The sequence below is a fragment of the Emydura macquarii genome, unplaced genomic scaffold (genome assembly GCF_026122565.2).
Source record: "Emydura macquarii macquarii isolate MOO-44397 ecotype Brisbane River unplaced genomic scaffold, CSIRO-AGI_Emac_v2 contig_2481, whole genome shotgun sequence".
Lineage (NCBI taxonomy): Eukaryota > Metazoa > Chordata > Testudines > Chelidae > Emydura > Emydura macquarii.
This window is the reverse complement of record NW_027132618.1, coordinates 3,138,299-3,164,450: the sequence shown is the minus strand read 5'-3', so window position 1 is coordinate 3,164,450 and position 26,152 is coordinate 3,138,299. Positions and strand designations below refer to the sequence as shown.

The 26,152-nt window shown below is 38.2% G+C and overlaps 1 protein-coding gene across 1 annotated transcript in view; it reads left to right on the top strand.

Annotated features, from left to right (window-relative positions):
• The window catches only part of LRRIQ3 (leucine rich repeats and IQ motif containing 3), a 60,515-nt gene that overhangs the window by 21,110 nt on the left and 13,253 nt on the right, over window positions 1–26,152 (top strand). Inside the window, exons 4-5 of the mRNA XM_067563382.1 lie at window positions 11,693–11,861; window positions 20,751–20,892. Of these exons, the coding sequence (XP_067419483.1) occupies window positions 11,693–11,861; window positions 20,751–20,892 (311 nt within the window). The remainder of the gene's footprint in view (window positions 1–11,692; window positions 11,862–20,750; window positions 20,893–26,152) is intronic.

Here is a 26,152-nt window from a genome sequence, read left to right as displayed (position 1 = left end):
GGGAAATTCAGGGAAACTGCAATCCCAGGTACAGTACTTCAGAAAGGCTGTACCACAATCATTTCAGGAATCTCTAAGGATATTATTATTAATTATTCTGATAGCTCCTAAGAGCCCCAGTGAGGATCAGGTGCTATGCACTATATAAACATATATAATTTACTGTCACCATCCTGAAAATTCTGATGCTTCTCCTTCCTGCTGCAATGAGCTGTTGACTGTTCACTCCCTGCTGAATAACAGAGCAGCACTATGTAACCAAGGTGTCTGAACTAGCCAGCAGCATGGGGAATAGCACAGTTCAGTACCTCTTCAGACCATCAGGGGCTTGCCCTGGAATGGGGAGAAAGCAGTGGAGATACTGGAACAACAAAAGAAAAGTCAGAGGACATAATAAGAAAATTAGAGGAAAATGGGGGCAGGGAGAGACCGGAGACTTAGGGAAACTAGAAGAGAGAGAGTGATGGAGCCAAAAGTTGTGAAATAAAACTAGGGGGATCAAGGCTAGGAGACAAGAGTTCAGAAGCCAGACCTGGAACCAGCCAGAAACAGAGTGGGTTAGGATAGAAGCAGCCCACAATAGGATAATATGATAGAGATCTTGGGTTTGATTAATAGATTCTATGGCAAGAAGAGACCATTGTGATAATCTACTTTGACCTTCTGTATAATACAGGCCATAGATCTTCCCTCCCAAAATTCCTGGAGCATATCTTTTAGAAAAAGGTCTGATCTTGAGTTAAAAATTGCCAGTGATGTAGAAGCCTCTACAACCCTTAGTACAGTTTTCCAATTGTTAATTATCCTCACTGTTAAAAATGTACACCTTATTTTCAGTCTGAATTGTGTAGCTTCAATTTCCAGCCATTGGATCGTGTTATACCTTTTTCTGCTAGTTGGAAGAACCCATTATCAAATATTTGTTCCCCAGTAGCATTATAGACTAATCAAGTCATCCCTTAACTTTGTTAAGCTAAAGGGATTGAGCTTCTTGAATCTATCATTAGAACACATGTTTTCTAATCTCTTAATCATTCTCTTGGCTCTTCTGTGAACCCTCTCCAATTTATCAATGTTCTTCTTGAGTTGTGGACATCAAACCCAGACACCGTATTCAATCAGCGGTTGTACCAGCTCCAAATACAGGGGTAAAATAACTTCCCTACTTCAACTCAAGATTACCTTGTCTATGCATCCAAGGACTGCATTAGCCCTTTTGGCCATACCACCACACTGGGAGCTCACATTCAGCTGATTATTTATCACGACCTCCAAATCTTTTTCAGTCACTGCTTTCCAAGATAGAGTCCCCCATCCTGTAAATATGACCTACATTCTTTGTTCCTAGATATATACATGTACACTTAACCATTTAAAAGTGCATATTCTGTGCTTGTGCTGAGTTTGCCAAGCAATCCTGATCACTCTGTGTCAGTGACATGTCCTCTTCATTATTTACCACTCCCCCCATTTTGTGTCATTTGTAAACTTTATCAGAGATGACATTATGTTTTCCTCCAGGTCACTGACAAAAATGTTAAATAGCAAAGGGCCGAGGACCGATCCCTGTGGGGGTGCCACTAGAAACACACCCACTGGATGATGATTCCTTGTTTACAATTACATTTTGAGACTTATCAGTTAGCCAGTTTTACCCATTTAATGTGTGCCATGTTAATTTTATATTGTTCCATTTAAAAAAAAAATCAAAATGTCAGGTGGTACTACGTGAAACACATTACAAAAGTCTAACAGAGTAGCTTGTGTAACTCATGTTGACTGCTCTGCTTCCCTTCTGCGTGCTGTCTACACTGCACAGTGCCATTCCCGTTGACGCAGCGCTACGCTACTTGGGGTGGTTTACCAGCGTCGACTTCCTGATCGATTGAGCAGGTCTACACTGACCGCTCAATCGATCCAGAAAGATCGATCTGGTGGTGGCGAATTTGCCGCCGTCAGTATAGACATGGCCTAAGTATATTACATTAACACTATGACCTTGTCTCTAGGCAGGGCTTCTCCCCAGCTCCCAAACACACATTGCCACACCCAGTCTCTTATAAGGAGGTTTATTTTCTTAACAGAAGCCAACAGACAAACAGAAAAACAGTCTTTTAACTTAGTCCATACTTTCAGTTTTCAGCTCCTCCTTTCTCAGGGGCCTCTGGCAGCTTTCCAGTTTCAGCCAGCTCTGATCACACTCTGGGGCATCAGCCTTAGAGCTGTATCCCTGAGCACTTGGCCCCTGATCCAGGAGACCCACCACAAGCGTTATTTCCACGTGTCTGTGGCTTTCCTTCCCTTAGGCACTGCCTGTCTCAATCAATCCCTATTTCATTTTACATGCTAGCAGCCTTTTATAGGTCCAGGTGTAGTCCAGCCCTCTTTAATTAGCTGGATTGGACTCATTGGTCCACAGAGACTAGCTACCCTGTGACAGACCTTTACCAGCCAAACTTGTAATCTCATCAGAACATAACAATTTAGTTTGACAAGATCTATTTTTCATAAACCCATTGATTGGCATTAACTACATTATCCTCTTTTAATTATTTATTAATTGAGTGATTAATTGAGTAATTAATTGATCAGTGTTCCATTATCTTGCCTGGGACTGATGTCAGACTGACAGACCTATAATTACCTAAGTCATCTCTTTTGTCTTTTTTAGATATTGGCACAACATTAGCTTACTTCCAGTCTTCTGGAACTTCCCCAGTGTTCCAAGATTTATTGAAATCAACATTACTAGTCCAGCAAGGCCCTCAGCTAGCTCTTTTAAAACTCTTGGATGCAAGTTATTCGGACCTGCTGATTTTAAAATGTCCGACTTTAGTAGCTGCTGTTTAACATCCTCCTGAGATTTTAGTGGAATGGAATGAGTGTTATCATATGATATGATTACATCTTCTGTTTTCGTTCCCAAATACAGAACAGAAATATTCTGCCTTTTCTGGATTATTATCGATAATGACACCATTTCCATCTGGTATTGGGCCAATACTATTGTAAGGTTTCTTTTTGTTCCTAATATTCTTAAAAGACTCCTTATTGTCCTTAACTTTGCGGGCCACAGATTTCTCCTTATATCTCATGTCTTCCCTTACCAACTTTCTACAATTCCTAGCTTTTGATTTATATTCATTACTATCAACTTCCTCTTTCTTCCATTTATGTATATAGCTGCCTTTACTTCCCCTCTAAATCAGGTTGATTTCCTCAGTTGTGGGATTGTGGTTTTTTGGGTTTCTGGTAAAAATTGTTCTCTTAAAACAATTTCTAATTATCATTCATATTTTTCTGATTAAATTCTTCCTCCCAGCTGATCTGGCTCATAATTGTTTTCAGCTTTGTGAAATTGGCCCTTTAAAACACCAGCTACATAGATTACTGGTCTGGACTTCTGTTTGCACATTATAAATGTGATTGAGTAATGATCACTTGTGGCTAAACAACTATTAATTCTTAGTTCTGTGATCAGTTCTTCTTTATCTGTCAAGACAAGGTCTAATACAGAATTCCCCTGTGTTGGATGTAACACATTTTGAATTGGGAAACTGTCATCTATAATAAGAGGTGGAAAGAGAGAAGAGGCAGGGTGAGAAGGCAGCCCACTTCAGAGTTGTGCTTGAGAGACCATCCACATGTCATTATGCTCCTGAGAAAGGCCATACAATTTAGTACTCTTTTGCAGTATAATCTATCTATGCTAGTAAATACCCAACATAGATTACAGTAGCACTGCACATCACTAATGAGCTACATTGGGAGCTTAAAGCACATGCCAGGGCTGTATATTATCATTCCCATGCTCTCAAAACCTGTACATTTTTTTCAAGTCTTTGACTCAAAATGTGCTATTTTATTATTTATTATAGTTTTGTATTTTTTTAAAGTAATTTCACTCTTTATTACAAAAGGACATTGTTGTTGCTTTTGTTTACTTGCTTTTCAGCATTTTCTGCATAGGTTTTTTTACTCGTATTCTGGAAGAAAAATGATGTGAAGTGGCTGCAATGTCCTAATCATTTTCAGATAGAGACAAGCAACCCTAATGCCTAAACACATAATAGCACAGCTGTACACTTTTAAACTAATAGCTGTTCAAAGTATAGACCTTTAACATTTTTGTCCTTCATGCTTATGCATTTTACAGGTTATTAATAGTACATTACATTTATCCATAAAAACTTCAGTGTCGCCATAATGACTTGAAAACGGTTTCATTAATATGTTAATATGAAGCCCTTTGCAGATAATATTTTGTCAATCTTTTTAAAGTACTGTATGTTACGTTCAAAAAATTATATACTTATTCTTTGCACTTACTAAGTAATTACTGTGACCAGCAAGGGTTTCCTTGAAATTTGAGGATCACTTTCAAACAGTGTATCTTATCATTAAATTCTGCCCTCTACTTCTTTTTTAAAGGACTAGTGTCAAAGTTGTCAAGCCTAAAATTTCCCCAATTAGGTAAGAAACACAAGTAAAAAATTAAATCAGAATGATGGATAACCCTGCAATTACAAACCCAGTTTTTTGTTGGAACATATGAATTGCTGTACTGGATTAGACCTGAGGTCCATCTAGTCAAGTATCCTGTCTTATATGGTGGCCTGTACTAGGTACTTCAGAAGAAGATGAAAGAAATCCTGAAAGGCACAATTGTGGAATTACTTACCCACAGGAGAAGTTTCTTCCCAATTACCCATCCTTTAAAGTAGGGTTATTCCCTGAAGCACAAGGAATTATATCCCTTTCTGACTTTAAAAAAAAAAAAATTCTATAAATATAACTGGATATTCTCATTATTAATATAAATGTCCAAATCTTTTTTGAGTCTTGCTGTGCACTTGACCTCAATAACATTTTTTGAGAATGAGTTCCACAGCCTAAACAATACATTGTTGGGTTTTTTGTTTTTTTTTAAAGTTTCCTTTTATCAGTTTTGAATTTGTAGTATTTAAATTACATCATATGTTTCCTTGTTCTTGTATTAAGAGAGTGAGTAGGGGTGGTTAGTCTACCGTCTCTATAGCATTCATTATTTGAATTCTTCTCTGGTCTCTCTTATTTATCTCGTCTCTAAACAGTTCCAGTCTTTTCAGTTTCTCTTCATTTGTAAGTTTGTCCATGATTTTTATATTTTTTGTTGGCCATCAGTGAACCCCCTCTAGTTCTGCTGTCTCCTTTTTAGATAGGGTGGCCAGAATTGAGCACTATTTCAGGTGAGTGTGTACTATTGACTTTATAGTAGTATGCCTAACATTTTGTTGAATTTTGTTGTTGCTGTTGCACGTTGAGCCAGAGTGGATGAAAAAATAAACACAATTAGATATTTAATTTAAATTAAATACACTTTTCTTTTAAAAATAAATGTATTTAAAATTAAATATAAATATAAAATGTACAATTTATATAAAATTATACTATGATATAATTACCATAATATTAAAATAATTTAAATTAAGAAAAATATCAAACGGCACGTGTTTGCCGCTGAAGTTTAAAAACAAAAATAAACCACTGAGATGGTGATGGTGGTGAAACTAAATGCTAAACAGACTTTTATTTAATTTAATTAGTTCAATTCAATAAGTAGTTCATTCCGTGTTGAAAAAGCAGGAAAGCTTGTTTTCCTCTTCCAATCTATGAACAAAACTAGGTGTGAGATCTACTAGTTCTAAAATCTTGAAGGGCATTGTTTTTAGTCATCAGCAATTCAATTCACTAACTACAGGTAATGTTTCCTATCTCTCTCTCACATATAGCATCTGCAGAGCAATATTCTATAAATGCAGTTGTAGGTCCATAACCCATTTCAAGGCCGCCTCTGTGATATCGTGGATATCGCCCAATTCATCCTTGAATCCATATTTGGGGCATTACATTATGATGTATTTGGTGGCTTAGATGTTCTCACCACAGTCGCATGAAGAGGAGTCTTTGATTTTTGACTTGTTCATCAAGTAGCCGCATCTTCCATGGTTTGTTCAAATACAGTTCTGTGTGGTCCAAAGTCTGCGTGGCAGGTCGAAACCGGGAGGGCAGCTTGTTGGATCAGTAATAATGTGCTTGTTTGGAACAGTAGATAAGATCCAGACACTTTGCCATTCCCTGGCCGGATCCAAAGACATGAGGTAGTTACATGTGATCCATAGTGGTTTTTCTGATTTCAGACATTGTTGGGATATGTTATCCATACACTACTGGATGGGAAGTTCTGGGTAGTCTTTGGTATGTTTAAGTTTTTGTACTGTGACTATATCTCGATAGATAGCTGGAACTTTATTATTTGCTAATACAGAAAGCCATGGTAGAGTTGTTGATTTTAAAGTTCCCATGAAGATTCACATGGTTTGATTCAGATGCCTGTCCAGAAGTTGGGTATGGCAGTTTCTTGTCCACACTGGTGCACAGTACACTGCAATTGAGTACACCAGGGCCCAGGCCATTGTTCGTAATACTGGGGCAGTTGATCCCTAGCTTGTTCCCACTAACTTTTGAATAATGTTGATGCAAGTCTTAGCTTTAGAGGCTACTTTCTTGAGGTGGTCATGAAAGGTCAGTGTGCGATCAAGAATGACACCAAGATATGTTGGTGTTGGGTCATAATGTGCAGTTTCACCACAAAGCTCAACAGAGGTTTTTGTGTGCTTCTGTTATCAAGGTGGAAAGCAGAGACTACTGATTTGCTCGGATTTGGTCTCAGCCATTACTTTTGAAAGTACTCCATGATCTTAAGGTCAGATGTTCAGATCACTTTAAGTTCTTTAGAACTATGGGCCTGAGAATGCCTCCTGCCTCACAACTCTAAGCATAGGAAGTAGGGTGAAAATTGTGGAAAGTCTTATGCTGTGTGGACACAAAACAGTACAAGACGTAAATAAAACACACTGTGGTGAAACTACACACAAGTGTGTGAGGACTGCTTCCACAGTAAGATACAGGGGTGTGCGTCCTGTGACACTTCCTTTGTTTACCAAATCTGTTAGTTTCAAATGCAAAACATGTTTTGATAAATGTTTTTCCCCCCTTACATATTCAGCACATTCAAGGTAATTTTATTTAACTAATAAAAAAAAATTGAAAATGCTGTTTTTGTACATTTTTAATTGAATTTCTATTTCCATCCAAATGCTTGACACAAATCGTGAGGAAAGAGTAAACATCATCTAATAAATAAGAAATGCATCATACACCATTTCCTAACATAATTTTAAAAAATCTAAAAATTAAGAATCTGAATAAAGATATATTAAGCTATATAAATACTTAAATAAAGATGTGTAGATATAGCCTCTCCTCTTGGTTAGCAAAAAGAAGTATCCAAAAGAGTGTAAAGACAATATTTAGTTGCAAATCAACATGTTTTAATAGATACCAACCAATAAGAATCAGTCTTTCTTTAGGCAAATAACTAAAAAGTACAAATGCAAAACAGGATTACATTAGATTTTTTAAATCAAGGTTTATTGCTTGTTTTAAATCATAATTAAATTTAGTGATTTAAATCATTTCAGTTTAAAGCAATCAACCATACATTGAGCAGAAGTGTTCATTGACCCACTCACAGTTACACCTACTCTTTCCTAAATTGTTACAGTTAATTTAGAAACCAGTAAAGTTTATGAATAGTTCAGATTTTCCTTCAAATGTGCCTCACTTTACATTTATCAATACTGAAATTCATCTGCTTATTCATCTTTGATAGGTCCCTCAGAAGTTCCTCACAGTTGTCTGTAGCTTTTACTAACTCAAATAATTTTTTGTCATCTGCAAGTTTTGCCATCTCACTACTTCCTGCATGTTACTGATCATTAATAAGACATTGACAAAAGTTTTGTGAATATTCAAGTAAATTATGCCAGCCAGTTCTTCTTTACATAGTATTTTGTTGATGTGCTTAGAAAATTCTAATAGTAAGTAGTGAGGCTTTTTTTCCTTATCAGAAGCTATTTTACTTTATTCCTAGCATATCATGTTCATCTAGATGTATTATAACTCTGTTTTTAATTATTGTTTCGACCAGTTTACCTGGTACTGAAGTAAGTCTCACTTGTCTGTAATTCCCAAGATCACCACTTGTGCCTTAAAAATAGGTAGAATATTTGCTATCTTCTAGCCCTCCTGTCTATCCGCTGATTTTAGTAAGAGATTGTTTATTTTTGTTAGCAACTCAGCCACTTCCGTTTAAGTTCTTTCAACAATCTTGGCTAAAAACCATCTGGCCTTGTAACTTGTTCCTCCTTAATTTATCAATTTGTTCTAGTCTTTTTTTGATATTTCAGTCTGATACTGCCTCCCCTTTATTACCTGAAAAATTATGTTTAGGGGAAGTATTTTCCCAACATCAGCTATAGTGAAGATATAAATCATATAACTTATCTGCAATGTCATTATCTTCCTTGTTTGCTTCCCTTTATATGTTGGCAGTTTGACAGGCCTGCACCACACCTTTAAGTGGGGGTGAAGGGGAGGGCATTGTCCAGCTTGAGGAGGGAGAGGGTGCTTTACAGATATAAAGGGAGGGGAGGTTACCTGCACTGTACACTTTTGTCTGCTGGGTAGTCCAGACATGTAATAATAAAGTTGCAGCCTGATCAAAACCATATCAAGTGTCTCCTGTCCTTCATTCAGTTTAGCTGGACAATAGCAGAACTACCAATTCTCTTGTGGAGATCGTATATCTGATATACTGGATTTCTTCTTGATTTTTATACCTTTGGCTTTTTGCCCATCAAATTCCATCTTAACCCTTCTAATTTCCATTTTACATATTGCTTTAAGCTCCACTAGTGTTGGATTTCCATTTTTATAATTATATTTGTTTGGACTGAATAACCTCTTGAACCTTGCCATGTAGTTATACTGATTTTATTTCTTGTCTCAAATTATATGTTTATATCACCTCCATGCTGGGTCTAGGGATTTTAATCTCCTTGTGCTTATAATTACCTCTTCCTATATTACACCCTTTTCCGCATTAGCAGTAGTCATTCCTACTTGTGCTATCATTTGTATTGTATAGACATCTACTAAATGCCTCTTGGAAATGTTTTCACTGCAGAAAAGTTATGTTTTTATATTAACATAGAAAACTTGAGATAGCTATTTTGTTGTAAAGTCCTAGTGTAGACAAGGCACATATAGTTTTACCTCAGTGTAGTTGATCCTAATCCCCCATTTGGGATTTATCAACTAAATACAACCTCCAGGTAGGGGGGTTTAGGGTTAACTTTGACTAGCTACATTGACATGAAGACTATTTATTTTACTTATTTTGTCTCCACTAGAGTTTTGCATGAAGATAGCTATCTTGATGTAAAAATTTACACTTTTTTTTTCTTTTTTTTTGCAGTGAAGACATAACCTTAAAATACAAACATAGGATACAAAATCCCATTGAAGTGAGCGATACTGGATGGTGCCCCCATTTGCCCTCTGTTATAAAAAGAAAACTAGTAGCAAGCAAAAGCTTGTTCTTGCTAATCCTAAAATTCAATATTAATATTAAATTTTTCCTTTCAAATCCTCTGTTCATTCCCCACAGATATAAACTAATTTGTCTCAAGCCTACACCTCTGAAATACTTCTTTTTTTAAAAAAAAGAGTTCAAAATTTTAACCCTGCACCGTTAGCAGAGGTAAAATATATTTTTTCTTGCTTTGTTCAATGCGTTAAATGAAAAACTGACAACATACCACGTCACTGGAATTTGTACAGGTGGATTTGGAGGTCTTTTCCTTGTTAGTTAGATCGGAGTTGTAAATTGACACAGTAAATTTGGATCTTGGGCTTCCTTTCAGAGAGTGAGTTAACTGTTATCAAAATATTTATTAATAGTTTAGACGTAAGATTTAACAACACTTTGGCTCTTATGCATTAGGGCTAGTCTACACTTAAAACTTAACAGCAGCATGGTACACTGTGCTGTTGTAAGGGCACTTATGTAGCCACATTATGTCAACGGGAGAGAGCTTTCCCGCTGACATAATAAAACCACCTACAGAGTGGTGATAGCTATGTCGGCGGGAGAGCGAAGTGCTTATGCCGGCAAAACTTACGTTTATATCCCTCGGGGGTTTGGTTTTTTTCACACCCCTGTGCGACAAAAGTTTTGCCAGCGTAAATGCTAGTGTAGACAACACCTTAGAAATTATCTACTATCTTCTGAGTTGTACAATGTCATGGTTGGGCAACATGGTTGACCTTTCTATGTGACAGGTAGAAATACTAAAGGGCCTGAAACAAAGAGAACAGAGCCCAATCTTTAGGGCCCAATCCCACTTAAATCAATGTGGGACCTCTCAGTTGATCTCTGTGGGAGTTGGAGCAGCTTTGGGAAAAGGAGCTCATGTTTACAGTACACAGTGGGTCTAAGTTTTATTTACATTATAGTTCCTTCACATCACACTGACAATAAAAAATATCCTTTAAAGTGACTTTAAATATAATTAGTCTTGCAAGAGTTAGAGTTTTATTAGTAACTGTCCATAAACATCGATTTTCACGATACACACAAATAGACAAAAAATAGTTTCATTGATGATAATCAAAATTTACAGATATTCAGATTTAGAAAAATGCTGCTTGAGAATTTATTAGAGTTAGATTTAAGGACATTTATTTGTATATTTTGACAATTTGTGTTAAGATTTTAACGGTTGTAAAGCTTTAACTTTTTGAATCTCAGTGTCTGTCACTAAACTATTTCTGATCCACCCCATAATTTTCCACAGCTGTGAAAATTTAAATACATAAAAATCTAAAAAGAGTTTAAAAATAAATTTTATGTCAAAATTATTTTAAAAACTCCTAATTCTGCCAAGCCTAAATATAGTTAATTAAGTATATATACATATATATTAAATATATTTAAATATATATCTATATAAATATATATTTCTATTATATATAATTTGTGAGTTGTAGACTCATTTAAAATCAGTGTAGAGAGGAAAAGCAGAAAAAAGTCAGCAATCCATTGTGTATATCAAAATATGTATTTTTAAAAGCAATAAAGTAAAGTAATTTATTTGCTTTACAAGTTTAACTAATAAAATTCAGATAATATCTATACAGATAGACTTCACTTCTAAAGACCCAAGTTTACAATTTTAGAAAGTTCTTGTCAAAATCTTGGCCTGAATGGAATCTAACAGGGACTACTAACTTGAGTTAGGCTCTGAAGCCTTTGTTTTATAGGTCTTTCTCTCTTTTCTTTCACTTCAGTCAGTCATCCCAATGCACCTGTCTTTGCTTTTTTCCCTTTTGAAGACCCTGTTAATACAACTGCAAGACTTGCATTTAACTCAAGGGTCTTTCCAGCTTTTCTTATTTGAGTACAACTCTGAATTTTGTATATCTTTAAATTTCTTATTTTACTGTATATATCAGCATGGGGACTGAGCTAAGTTAGATGTGTGAATCTTAACTGTGAATTTTCTGTCTTTTATGCCAATAACATTTCAACCTAAATATTTAATTAACATTGCTTTTGACATATAATTTCCTTTGTTTTTCTTTCTTCTTGAGTAATTATGATGTACTGAAGGAAATTATAAATATGCAGGTTCATTTAGTTCTTTAACAACAATAAAATAATCATATGTCTGGATCATTAGTCATTCAGAAGCACCTGCATTTTTATCTACGGTGAACTGAAGTAACAGAAGTTCTGTTTTTACAGCAAAATTCCTTTGAATGAAGCTCTTCTGCAGAGACATTACATCAGAGATGGAACAAAACAAATTTACAGTCAAAGCATAGTTCCAGTATGTGATAGTAAAAGCTTTATGTATCACATCATTAAATCAGAACAGAATACTGAAGACAAAAAGCTTACATCTGGGAAACAAGTAAGTGTGCTATTAAATGTTAATTTAGTAACTACTTTCAGAAAAATCTGGACGCTGCATATAGCACCAAGGATCATCCTAAATATTCCAGAAAAATCTTTTAAGAATAAAGAGCATCTATTGAAAACCTTTGTTCTTGATATTTAAGGTTCTGTTTTACAAGTCATATTTCAATTCCTACAATCTCAAAGGCAGGGTGTTTTTTGTCTGGATTTAGAAGGGGAAAAGAAGTACTGGCTCCTTTAGGGGTTCCCCCTTCCTTGGACATTGGAAGAGAGGCAGGGAGGACATCAGCTAAACTGGGGCAGATGAGTGGGGCTCACGTAAAACATAGGCCTCGGCACACCCAGGGGAGGGTATTTACACCCAGTCCTTCCAGCAAGAGCCCCACTTCTTGCATGGTACCAGAGTTATTTAGGGAGAATGGGGTATATCTCTCTGACTGGGCAGAGGGGAATATTTTTGGCTGAAGTTAGGGACAGAAATGTTAATGAACTAGGAAACCAGCTGAGGGTGGGGTGGGAAACAGCCAACCTAATTACTGGCATATCCTTGTGGTAGGTGTCCAGTGCAGGTACTTATTCCATCAGAGGACCAGTTCCCTGAATAACTGGAATTGAAAGTAGATGTAGGGCATTATGAGAAGATAGCCCCTTAACCCATATATGAGGGGAGGGTGGTGAGGTCCCAGCAAATAGCTTGGGAACATCTGTGAAGGGATAACAGCAGCCCTCTACCAGGTGGAAATGATTAAGGAAGGAATCATGAACTGTATTGTACAGGATATTGCTGGATAGTTCCCAGATGAACTAAGTTAATATAGTTATGGCCTGATTAAACCACATCCCTCACATCTTGTCTTTCTTCCTTCATGTCCAGAACAAATAATGTAAAATGCTGATGTGTGATACAAATGGATGATAGAGAAAGGAATGCTAATGTTTAGTGTGCATCCTGTAGCTCTAAATATTACGTTACGTTAATTGTTAGTGCTGTGCAATTTTGTAAAAACTACATGCCATTCAGTGCATTTCTATTATTTAAATATTGTTTCTTATCTTTTCACACAGTTTAAAGGTACAATGCCACTACTCTGTGGTACCAAAAGTAAAAAGCATTAGAAAATCCACTTGTACAAATAAAAAAAAGCTTATTTGTTTCCTTTTTGCAAATAGAATTTTCTCTGTTTTCCTGTCTTCCCTGTGCTTTTTTACTTTTGTCAGATACTCCATAGGATGCCACTGCCTCACTTTTGCACATAACTGTAGTTTTCTTCCTCATAGAAGAGAATCAGGAGACTTCTCTTTTTGGAGCTAAAACCAAAAACTGTTTATGGTCAAATAGCTTCCTGAAGGCTTTAGAAAGAAAGTGAGGTGAAGGAAAAGGGAAATTCAAAGCAAGTTCTAATATTCAAAGAAGTGGGGTGGCTGAAATCTGTGTTTGAATTGTTTCATAACCTTCTTTGTGGTTTGTTCATCTTTATGCGCTCTCCTTTCCCTCCTAATGTTCTCTTTATTCAGTTAAATATGATTTTATATTACAACTTTAAATATAATTGCTGAATGAATTTCATGTAGAAAAATGTCTTAATGTTAATTTTAAATCACCTATCTTGTTAATTTGAACTTTTAAAAAATCATACATTACCAGAGGTGGTTCCAATCATAGCTGCAGGCACCCCAAGAGTCAATTCTCAATTGTCAACTTGTCAACTGCCAACCATCTGATACTGCCTGTAAATTTCCTTATCTGATTCTAGTTTTTTGTGTTTCTTTTATCCTGGACCTGACACAGAGCTCCTTTAATAATCAGTTTTATAATCTTAACCAATGTGTTTTCCTTGTCATCTGTTTTCCAGTGAAAGCCATAGATCTAACCATTTTCTTTCTGGTCACCGGTCTAAGAGCAGTAGTTAGAAAAGTTCACAGTATTTCCATCCCTGGTTGTTTGAGATATCCAACCTTAAAATCAGATTATTCTTATTACCGTTTTACTGTTTTCTGCTGTTAGATTTTGACATGATTTTAACAGATAATATCTGATGAACATGTAATGCGGTTAATGTTTTATTGGTGTGACCCTTCTCCCTTCAAGATGAATGGGAGTTTGACCTTTCAGTCAATGGGTCAGATTTTATAACATTTGAATGATAGGTTATAACTGCAATTTTAGCTTCTAGCTCTTGCAATATTTGGTATAGCTGGTGTTTAAATAAGGGGGTCGGAATGAAGGGAAAAGCAAACAAGGAGCCAGAATAATATGATTTCAAGTCCAGTATTCTATGACTTGCCAGCACTAGATACACATGATATATAACAATGGAAAAAAATTGCCTATGATATACAACATTAATTTCTAGCTCTGATCGTATGTGAGTTATTGAACTTTAAAACTGTCACTGATCCTTTAATTCAGAAGTGCTTTTTTGCACTGGTCTAGAATGAATATCTCAAATCTCCATAGAAATGCCCATAAATAAATACAGTTCTGAACTTTGGAAAAGGAAATTTTGGACCACAGAGGAAACTGCTGCTGAAGGTAGTGTCTTTCAGTTGAGTCATAAAATTAAGGCTCTGACAACTTGTGACCGTTAAAGAGATCATGACACTTTTTGCAAAAGGAGGGCTGGTTAGTCCTGGTGCCCTGGCCAGATTCCTATTCATGTAATTATATCCTGGTTAACAATTTAAAGACCTTCTATTTTCAACAGGATAAATTATTCTTTCTTTCACCTCCAGGAATCATTATTGCATTTATATTGCTGATGCAGAATAGTTGCTTAGTTGCATCCCAGTAGTAGATATATTTTAGTGGTGGACTATATGATCCCTGTACATAGAGCATCTGATTCTGATTTATAAAAAAGTTCTTTACATCATGTTAAAGCTCTTTTACCATGTGAGGGCCTTAGTGTAAATGAGACTCAGGCCCAGAGTCTAAAGCATTTTGTCATTTCATAAGTCTATGAAAAATACTACTCTAAATGTATATTATATTTTACATATTTTTCTGTTACATAGCATTTCTTATTTTTCTTCTCAATATTAATCATCCTCAGGTCAAAATGGAAAACTCCATAAAACAGTGTGAATGTGATGAAAAAGTGCAGTGAATTTCAAGAACCCTGAGCTAATAATTGTTTCACAAGTGTTGATGAGTCAGACTCTTGAGGCGAAATTCAACTGTACTTTAAGCAGGTGGAATTGTACTGACACCAGCAAAATTGCTTCCTATTAAACTGGAGCTTAAATTAGCCATTGGAATTTTCGCTTCTCTTACAATCCTTCTTGGTTCTGCTTATGAACCTATAAATGTTGATTTTCAGAAGTCTTATAAAAGCACTGCCCTAAGAATCTTAAGAGTTAATAAAAAGTGATTTTAAGAATTAGAAACAAGGAAACGAAAACTATACCCATTTTCCTTACCTAACATTTATATTTTTAAGAGGTAAAAACACTTTTCATCACAAATGAACTATAAATATTCTTTTCTTCACAGTTAATTAAGATTGATATTTTACAGAATAATGCTGAAGGTGGACATTTTGTTGAAGAGATGTCATTTTTGACACTAGCACTGTGGAAACCTAGTATAAGATTGTACATCATTTTTTCAATCCCCTTAGCTATTATTACAACAGATCTCAGTCGCCATTATTGCAGGTGACACTACTTTTCAGTAACATGGCTGCCTCCACCACTAGTATCAGAAATGCTGATTGTTTAAAAATATATGTATTTCAGTTTATTCAGTGAGAATTGATTCTTACCCCGTGAATTTGCATTCTACGACAGTGGGGGAGGGGAATTTTTATTTAAGAGGAAGAAGGAGACATTTCTCCAGTCAGATGGATTATAAAAACTAATGGCTGTTTGAAATTGTTCAGTGGGAGCAGGATAAATCATGTATCACATTGTTGTGCAATTTACGTGGCTATCACCTCCATATGTGTTGCATACATACAGTAAGGGAAAATATTACAAAAATAACTCAACAAGAAAAATTACTTTTTGTTAGTGTCACAGGGCCCGACCTGATGGCTATAGAAGGGTGCTGGAAGGCATATATATTAACCCCAGGCTCAATAAATCCTTATTCCCTGGGTGATTCAGCTGGGGTTACTCCAGGGCAATTAGGCCAATTAGGTTAGTGAAGATTTTTGCCCGGGTGGGGCTACTCAAGGAAATACTAACGGATCAAGGGACCCCGTTTATGTCAAAACTAATGAAGGACTTGTGCACTCCCCTATGTGTACGAGCCCTATGGACTTCCTGTACCACCCTCAGGTAGACGGCCTTGTGGAAAGGTTCAATAGGACCCTCAAGGCCATGATAAAGAAGGTGGTGAGCCGAGATGGAAAGGACTGGGATGCCTTGCTGCCGTACCTTATGTTCGCCATCCGGTTCCCCAGGCCTCCACGGGGTTCTCCCTCTTTGAACTACTATACAGACACCACCCCTGGGGCATCTTGGACATAGCCAGGGAAATTTGGGAGGAGGATCCCACCCTGGGAAAGAACGTTATCGATCATGTGCTCCAGATGAGGGACTGGATAGCCCGAGTCACTCCCATTGTATGGGAACATTTAGAAAAAGCCCAGGGGACCTAGCAGGTCCACTATAACCGCCAAACCACGGTTCGACGATTTCAGCCAGGAGACCAGGTGATGATACTGGTACCCACCATCGAAAGCAAACTGTTGGCCCAGTGTCAGGGACCCTATGAAGTGGTCGAGCCCGTGGGGGAGACCAGCTATAAGGTACGATAACCGGGGTGCCAAAAGAAAGAACAGATCTATCATATCAACTTATTAAAACCCTGGAAGGCCCGAGAAGTATGTATGACCTTAACCCAGGGAGTAGTACCACTTAAACAAGTGAAGATATCCCTCGACCTAACACCAAACCAAAAGGCCAAGGTGTCAGAGATGGTAGCCTGGAACCAAGATGTCCTCACGACTAGGCCAGGTCGAACGACAGAGGTTTCTCACCACATTATCACAAACTCCAGGGCCAGGGTTACGATAAGGCCCTACCGAGTACCCGAGGCCAAGAGAAAGGAGATTAAGGCTGAGATCAAAAAGATGTTGGAGCTGGGGGTCATAGAAGAATCCCATAGTTAATGGTGTAGCCTAGTCGTGCTAGTACCTAAGCCTGATGGCACTACGAGGTTCTGCAATGACTTTCGCCGGCTAAACGAGGTTTCTCAGTTTGACGCATACCCCATGCCCCATATAGATGAACTCGTGGACTGAGTGGGCAAGGCCCGATTCCTAACTACCCTTGATTTGACCAAGGGATATTGGCAAATCACTCTAGCTAAAGAGGCAAAGGAAAAGATGGCGTTCTCTACACCAGACGAGTTATTCCAGTATACTGTCCTCTCCTTTGGACTACATGGGGCCGCAGCCACCTTCCAGTGTCTAATGGATAAGCTGTTACGTCCCCATGCCAACTATGCCGCTGCATATCTAGACAACATGGTCATTCACACCCCAGACTGAGAAACACACCTGAGGAAGGTGGAAGGGGTATTGAACACCCTGAGGCAGGCTGGCCTCACTGCAAATCCTGCCGAGGATAGATACCTCAGATACATTGTAGGGAGGAGCGTTGTGAGACCCCAACTTAACAAGCTGGAAGCTATCCAGAATTGGCCCCAGCCTAACCGAAAAAAGCAGGTCCGAGCATTTTTAGGTGTGGTAGGGTTCTATCAGCGGTTCATCCCCCCTTTTGCCTCCAGAGCCATCCCCCTGATGGACCTGATAAAGGCCCAAGGCCCAGACATGGTATGATGGACCACTGCAGCAGAAGAAGCCTTCACAGACTTACGGACGGCCCTCTGCAGTAACCCCATACTCCTCCTATTGCAGATGGTGGGTGACGAGGAACACCCAATAATGTACCTCAGCAGGAAGCTCCTCCCAAGGGAGCAGAGATATGCAGTAGAAGAAAGGGAGTGCCTCGCTGTCAAGTGGGCTATGGAAGCACTCCGTTACTACCTGCTGGGATGCCACTTTACCCTTGTGACTGATCACGCTCCCCTCCAGTGGATGCAATGGAACAGGGAGAAAAATGCACAGGTAACCAGGTGGTTCTTGTCCCTCCAACCTTTCCGATTCACCATACAACACAGGGTGGGAAGTTGCCATGGGAATGCCGATGGCCTGTCCCGAGTTCATTGCATGACGTCCCAAGTTGCCCAACCCAGTGGGATTGAGAAGTGGGGGAGGATGTGTGACAAGGCCAGACCTGACGGCTACAGAAGGGTGCTGGAAGGCATATATATTAGCTCCAGGCTCAATAAATCCTTATTCTCTGGGTGATTCAGCTGGGGTTACTCCAGGGCAATTACGCCAATTAGGTCAGCTGAGGCCAATTAAGGAGCTTGCCCCAGCAGTTAAAAACCTCCATTTTAGGCAGACAGGGGCAGCTGGAAGAGAGTTGAGAAGAGCAGAGCAGAGTGGAGTAGAGCTGCTACAGAGCTTGGTGCTATCGTTGTTGCTGCCACAATACCAGATACGGGAGCTAGGGAGAAGCCCGTCTGGGCGGGGCCGACGGTCCCAAGCCCAGAGGCCTGAGGGAGGACCCGGTTGTTCAGGCAGTTGAGTGAAGGAGTTGAGGTGAGGGAACCTCACCCCAGACAAGGGAGGATCACAGAGACGGAGAGGCTCAAGTTGAGGAAGGCGGAACAATCCTCCCCTCCGGTTCCAGGAAGTGGACCACAAGCAGTGGGGCCATGGACGGGTGACCCAAGGAAGGGAGTAGGTCTCATGGACTAAGCAGGTTGAGGCTACTCCTCGCAGGGTCCCTGGGTCGGGGCCCAGGGTAGAGAGCGGGACCGGGCCCCTCCCTGCTTCCACCCAGCCACACTACCGATGCAGCCGAAGAAAGCACAGGACCCGCAGGGGCAGTATAGGCTTCCCTTGCCACATTAGCTATCCTACTATTAAAAAATCTTACCAACAGCTTCTTGAAAGGGACTTTCTAACAATTTAGTTGCCCTGGGAAACTCAGGAATGATATAATAAGATTCTGTCTTTGCTTAGGCTATTGAGAAGTCTCTGCTCTCTTTCCTTTACCACTTAACCGGAGAATCCAAACCAGCAACATAAACTGCCAGTACTTGATTCCCAAGCCAGGGTAAACACTCAGGGTCAAATTCAGGCTTGGGGTAAAAGACTGTAACAACTATTGACCTTCTAATGTTCAGGTTTGTTTTTAGCCTTTGAATATTTTGACATCAGTTGGATTCAAACAAAAAAATGCTTTGTGCTGTGCATCACTTAATTGCTGTAGAGATGCTGTACAGATGTCTTCAAATTCAGTGCCTATCAGCAGGACATACTTTCTTTACTTTCATACCTTGTTATTCTGCACAAGTGGCATCATTATTGGAAGTTGGAATTTGGCAGTAAATTGGCACCTTTCACAAGTAATAAAACTTAGGGTACACTGAAAAAAGAAAAAGTGTAAATTTGGCATTAGTATGACTAGTAACTATGATCCTTTAAATGAATTGTGTAAAATAAACACAGGCATATGTTTCCTTGCATCATTGTCATAAGTCCTAATTTTTGTCTTGTTTTGTGTTTTACATTTGGTTCAGTTTAGGTTTTTTGTGTGTAGAATGGAAAGAAAACTAGAATCAGCAGTTCATTTATAGAAGACAGTGGAATGCATATCACTGTTGACATGACTAAACTACATTGGGAACTACATACGAATAAATTTAAATAAAATACATTGGCTATAATATTTTTTTAAATTCTAATCCTAAGACTTGAAATCAAGTATTCATCTAAAGAGACATTGTTAACAATCTTAGTGTTGAAACATAACAAAACGTGTCATAAAGTTCTGGAGAATTTCAAATGTTGTGCACTCCTAAACAGAGACAGAAATTCTGTAATAGTACTTAAAATGACATGTTTTGACACTGAGATAAATTAGCAACAATATGTGTATTAAATCATGTGTTCAGTCTTTCAAAGATCTTATTAGCTGACCTACAGAACATCATAGACCTAGTGCACTGGATAATTTAGGTTTTGTATCTCATTATCAATCCTTTTCAACTAACTGTAGGTTATTAGTTTGGATTTGGCTCACTTGAGAAGTGAGAGAAAAGTGTGATCTGATAGAGGTTTGGCTGCGTACATGAAATGAGTTTCAGTCCAATTTCCAGTTGGTTTGTATCTACATCATAAAATGCATCACCTCAGTTAGTTTCAATTGGCATCCTTGTATGACAAGTCTCAGCAAAAAAGCCAGAATGCCAGTGGGCACAGACACAAAAACCACCTCTCCCCTTACAGTTGGAAACAGTAGGTGAAGGATTAGTCACATTTGCATGACAACATGGCATGAATTGCTACTGCATATCATGTACCAGTTCTGTGGACAAATAAAGGGTGTGAGCCTTAAAACGTGTTTTATAAGTACTGTATTCACTTAAAAAAATATGAGAATGTCATAAACTGTTGTTTAGAGCTCCTTGTTTATTCACACAGCTAAAGATTAGGTGCCCTTATCACTGGCAAACTGCAAAGGAATGCATTTTGGTATAACATGATGAGTGAAGAGTTGTTTAGACTAAAAGCTGGGATTTATTCTAGGAGTATAGAGATGTGGGGTTGGAACAAGTTTTCACCTAGCTAAGCAAATAGAGACTCTGCCTAGTGACAAATAATTTAGCAAAAAAAGGGTAGCAGCTGTTTCCAAAAAAAAACAAGAAAAGGAGGGATTTTTTTGTCAAATCAGTAAAAAAGTATATAGAATATCTAATTACTTATAGGAAAAATAGTATATGCTGTATTATTGCTACAAGTCTTCATTTTCTTGATTATAAAGGCATGTTTAATTGAAATAATTTTTGTTTTGTTAACAGGTCTTATATATGAATAATTTTAAAAAGCTTCCTGTTTTATGTCTGAGAAGAAAAAAACAACCAGTTTTCTCCATTTTACCCATATTGGGAGAAAAAGAAAAAAAGAAAAAATTAGAGGAACAAAGAATTCCACCAAGGAAGGGTTAGTTATGTAATTCTTTTGTAATACTTTATAAAATAAAAACATCTAAGTACCCATAAATGAGACAAAGCTACTAGGAAAGATTTTAGCAACCATATTAGTCATGTATTATAGGTGGGGCTGGCAGTGCCACTTTTAATTAAAGTTGATCAATACTTCACATTATCAGACCCTGTTTTTAGTTGCTTATAACTTTGACAAAGTTTAATTGGTTAGGCTAACTTTTTCCATCCACAAGTCTGGCTCAGTTTGGGTTTTTTTTTTAAATGTCAATCAAAACAGTTCAGCCATTTGCAAGAATGTGTCTAGGGAGCAATACATTACCTTGCCTATGTTAAAAAATCCTGGTGATCTTTTCTTTGAATAGCTCAAGTGTTCCCATTCTTTGGAACAGGGTCTTGAATTTTGGCAGGGGGTTGGCCTTTGTGTTAGGAATGTGCCCCAACCAAAATCTCCCAGCATTTGGCCAATTTATAAGCCTCTGGAAAATCTTAAGACATTGTACTTCATACATACTTGCTAGAGTTTAACTGCTAAAATCTCTGAAAATTCCATCCTCGCTGAGCATGCTTGAGTCTCTCACAGCTCCTAACTCTGACCAGACTGCATGCGTCATCTCTACAGAGCAAGTGAGCATGCAGACATGCAACTGAACTTGCAAAAGAAACAACATTCTGGGATGTACTAGCAGGAGTGTAATAAGAAAGACACAAGAAGTAATTCTTCTGCTCTACTATGCACTGATTAGGCCTCAACTGGAGTATCGTGTCCAGTTCTGGCTGCCATATTTCAGGAAAGATGTGGACAAATCGGAGAAAGTCCAGAGAAGAGCAACAAAAAGAATTAAAGGTCTAGGAACAATACCTAAGAGGGAAGATTGAAAAAATGGGTTTATTTAGTTTGGAGAAAAGAAGACTGAAGGGGGACATGATAATAGTTTTCAAGTACATAAAGGATAGTTACAAAGAGGAGGGAGGTAAATTGTTCTTGTTAACCTCTGAGGATAGGACAAGAAGCAGTGGGTTTAATTTGCAGCAAGGGCAGTTTAGGTTGGATATTAGGAAAAACTTCCTAACTGTCAGGGTAGTTAAGCACTGGAATAAATTGCTTAAGGAGGTTGTGGACTCTCTGTCATTGGAGCTTTTTAAGAGCAGGTTGGACAGACACTTGTCAGGGATGGATAGATAATGCTTAGTCCTGCCTTGAGTGCAGGGGTCTAGACTAGAAGACCTCTCAGGGTCCCTTCTAGTCCTACAATTCTTTGCACAGACTCAATTATCAAGTTACTTCATTTGTGTACCTATCTATTGTAAACTCCTGACTAAACATTTTAATGCATAAATCACATTAACTAATCTAAACCAATATATTTTTGCTTATCCTACTAAAACTTAATTCTGTCGTCTATTCTTTGCTGTCAACCCCACTGGCCCCATCCAATTGGTGTTATCTCATTGGTGTGGCACTGGGTTCTTGCTTGTAAGCTTATCTTGGATGGCACCTGAAGTTAGCAATTCCCTTATGAATTCTGTTTCACCTTGGTATTTGCACAGGCCAAGGTTTTACAAAATAAGACATACAAAGTAGGTTTCTTGGGTTACACAATCTTGAAGCTTTTTCAGCTAAATTCTGAAATGCTGCATCAGCCGAGATAAACATAAATAGCAAAATTTCTTTATATTTTCTTATAGCACTGTATATAATATTCATTTTTCTAACATTATTTGGTATATATATTTAACTAACACAATTCATTACACAGGGTTCCAAAAGGTGACTAACCCCCAAGAAGTGGTAGAAAGATGGAAAAAATATTTCCGAAGGTTGTTAGATGAGTAGTGCAAGCAGTGCTGGCAGTTATGGGGAAGCCTCAAAAGATATCAATCAGTAGAGGAAGTAGAAGAAGCAGTTAATAAGATGAAGAATTGTAAAGCAGCTGGGAAAGAGGAGGTAACTGTTGCTATGGTCAAGGCCCTGGAAATACTGGAGTAAAGTGGCTTCACAGATTACTGTGTATTACTGGGATAAAGCTAGGATACCAGAGGACTGGAGAACGGGATGTATTGTGCCTCCTTGAAAGGGAATGGCGATGCAAATGATCCAAAAACCTGTCAAAGAATCACCTTGTTAAAACAGCCTCTTAAAGTCCGTGAGGGTTTTAGAGGCAAGGTTGAGGTGCCAGATGGATCTCAATATAGGAGCAACATGGCTTTAAGAAGGGAAAGAGTACAATAGACACAATATTTGCATTGACAGAAGTTTGAAAGAATGATAAATGGAGGGCATAACTGCTGTGTATCATTTATTGATTTTGAGAAAGCATATGACTTGGTTCCACAGGAGCTGGTGTTTGGACTATTGAGATGGAAGGGAGAGGAACATCAAGAAGTGGAGATGATAAAAGAACTGTATTTAGGGTCAGGAGTTAAGGCGGTAACAATACTTGGAATTTTGGAGGGTTTTGAGGTGATAGTGGGATTGAGACGAGGCAGTGTGCTGAGTCCACTTCTCTTTATCCTTGTTATGGAGCTGATTAGTAGAAGAAGCCTGTGGAGACACAGAGAAAACTAATGTATGTGGACAATTTGGCCCTTTTGGCTGACTGCAAAGAGGAATTGATAAATATGGTCTTTGGGCATCTGGGTTTGAAGACCATGGTTTGATGGCAAACACAAAGAAAACTGGATTTATGCAAGTAGGGAAGGTGGAAGAAGAGCTGTTGATTTGAGTTTCAGCAAAAAAGGTGAATCAGAAGAAAGAATTTCTGTATACTTAGTGCCATCAGAGAGAGATTTGGATAATTGAAAAGAACAATCCAGTGTGCATGGGTGGCAATGAATAAGGTGGAAGGAGTACTGTGGGACTAGCAGTTAAGTAACAAAATGAAAGGAAAACTGCATGATTGCTTTATGGTTTGGAAATGGTGGATGTTACAGAGATGGAAGAAGAGAAGATACAGATAGTAGAAAATAATATACTGAGGATAATGGTAGGCAATGGAGGGTAGACAGAGTATACATGGAAGAACTTAGTGGGAGGATGGACTTGGGACTCTCCATGTTGGATAGGCTGGAGAGTGCATGTTTGAGGTGAGTGGGACGCGATAAGAATGGGAGAGGAGCAGCCAGCAAAGAAAGAATGGGAGGAAGAAGACAGCAAGAAAGGACATGGCAGACTAAGGGTACAGTGGAAGGACTCTGTTTAGATAAGTAAAGAAGTCAAGAAAATGACTGGAACTCCAAAGTCCATTCTCAGGAGTGGTGAAGAATCACTTTTGATCCCTGAAAATGGAAAAAGATGTTGAGAAGTGAAGTGAGCATATGCACAAAGGGACCAATTTAACATGCATGGGCAACCTTAATTCTGGCATTTCTTAACTTTTGAGTGTTTGACTTTGCAACCATATTAATGTTCTTTTAACATAGTTTTTTATGTGTAGCATAATGCATACACAGTACATTACATACAATATACAAAACATTTAAATATCCTGATGCTTTGATTCATGAAAATATATACACTATGTTCAGTGCTGTTTGATAATCATTTCCCCCCTTTCCTCACTGTAAATCTCATTTCTTCTTAGAACACTACAGCTATTTATACGTAAATATTTGTAGGTTACATATTTCTCTGATAGCCTTTTTGATACACCATTTCCTAGTTTGCTTTTCGTTAGTACAACATTTAGGCAAATTTAGATTTTTTTGCAATAGCTGCCATTCTCAATATTTAGTTCTGTAATTAGGAATAAGTAAAACAAAGGAAAAACCCCAAAGGAACCTGAAACATTGGTTTATATGCTCAGTTGATCCATTTGGCTGAGATTTCCAAAGAAATACCATTTTTTAATAAAGGATTTTATTGCCCTCTATGCCACAAAACAGACATACAGTGTTTGGCAAACAGATATACAACTTAGTTAGATTGTAAATTCTTTGGGGACGGAGATTGTCTTTTTGTTCATTGTTTATACAGCATCTAGCATGATGGGGCCCTGGTCCATGACTGGCACTTCTAGGTACTATTGCAATTGGATTTCATTAAAAACAAAAATTGCATTTTTATTGCACAAAAAAATCTGCTGTTGATTCTCAAAGATAAGCTGTTCTAAAAAGTCTGTGTAACACAGCATGATGCTGGTGAAGTTAAGGTCAATTCATTGATCAAAAAGGAAAGCAAGGTCTACACTTATTTCACTATATAAAGATGGAAGATATTTTTGTAATATATATTACAATATATAATTACAATTACAAATATATATTACAAGCCTAGTACTGTAATGCTGGCAAATAGAGACGGTATATGGTTAGTATTCAGTAGCATTGCTGCATTATGGATGTGTCAGTATAGTTCTGTAGTCGAGGCTGTGTTCAGCTTTGGCACTTAAGGCAGGAATAAAATTCCTCTTTCTTCCTTCTGTAACTGAGTTTATTCTACAAAGATAAAACTATAGCTTTCAGCATGGCCTAGCAGTCCCTATCATAAACGGGGTAATGAGAGGAGGAAAGTTGCCACCAAAAGTGTCTGAGAAATGGATATTGGGGATATTCCACAGACCCAGTTTTTCAGTCTAAAAAGGTTTTTGGTGGTTTACCAGAGTGTATTCCCAGACTGATGAATCTCACTAGGTATGCCAGATGTCTGCAGATATGGGTGACAAGCATCTTTCGTGGGTGGCATCAAGACAGCTAGTGTGAGGGGTGTCCCATAAGCTGGAACCTGACAAGAAGGGAGGCAGAAAAGGCAGTGGATGTAGGGAGCCAGGGAGGCAAGATGTGCAGAGGCTAGGGAAGTCCAACCAATTTTAAGGCAGATTTGTGCCAGAATGGCATAAATCAGCCTCAGATGGGGACACAATTTAACTTGTAAACTTTACCAATACCTGTGTGTCTATAGGGAATATATCTTAAAATACCTGGGACCAGAGCCCAGGTTGTGGGCAAGAGCCTCACCCCTACTCTGGCCCCTTCATGCAGCATAAAAGGGTCAGAGGAGTGTAAAGGTGCTGGAAGTCTCAATTCTGACGAGGGGAAGATTCCCTAGGCTAATATTGTGGAAGGCAACCATGAGATTGTCTTCCAAGGATCCCCAAAGCCCCAGAATAGGGGGTATGTCAGGATTGGGAGATGCTTGTTGGGGATCAGGCCATTTTACACAATGCTGCAGAGATTCTGGCAGTGTTGCAGCCTCTAGAGCTGTCTAAATTATATGAGAAGTTGTTTCGGCCCCTGGAACAGCCCAGGATCAGGAGGGT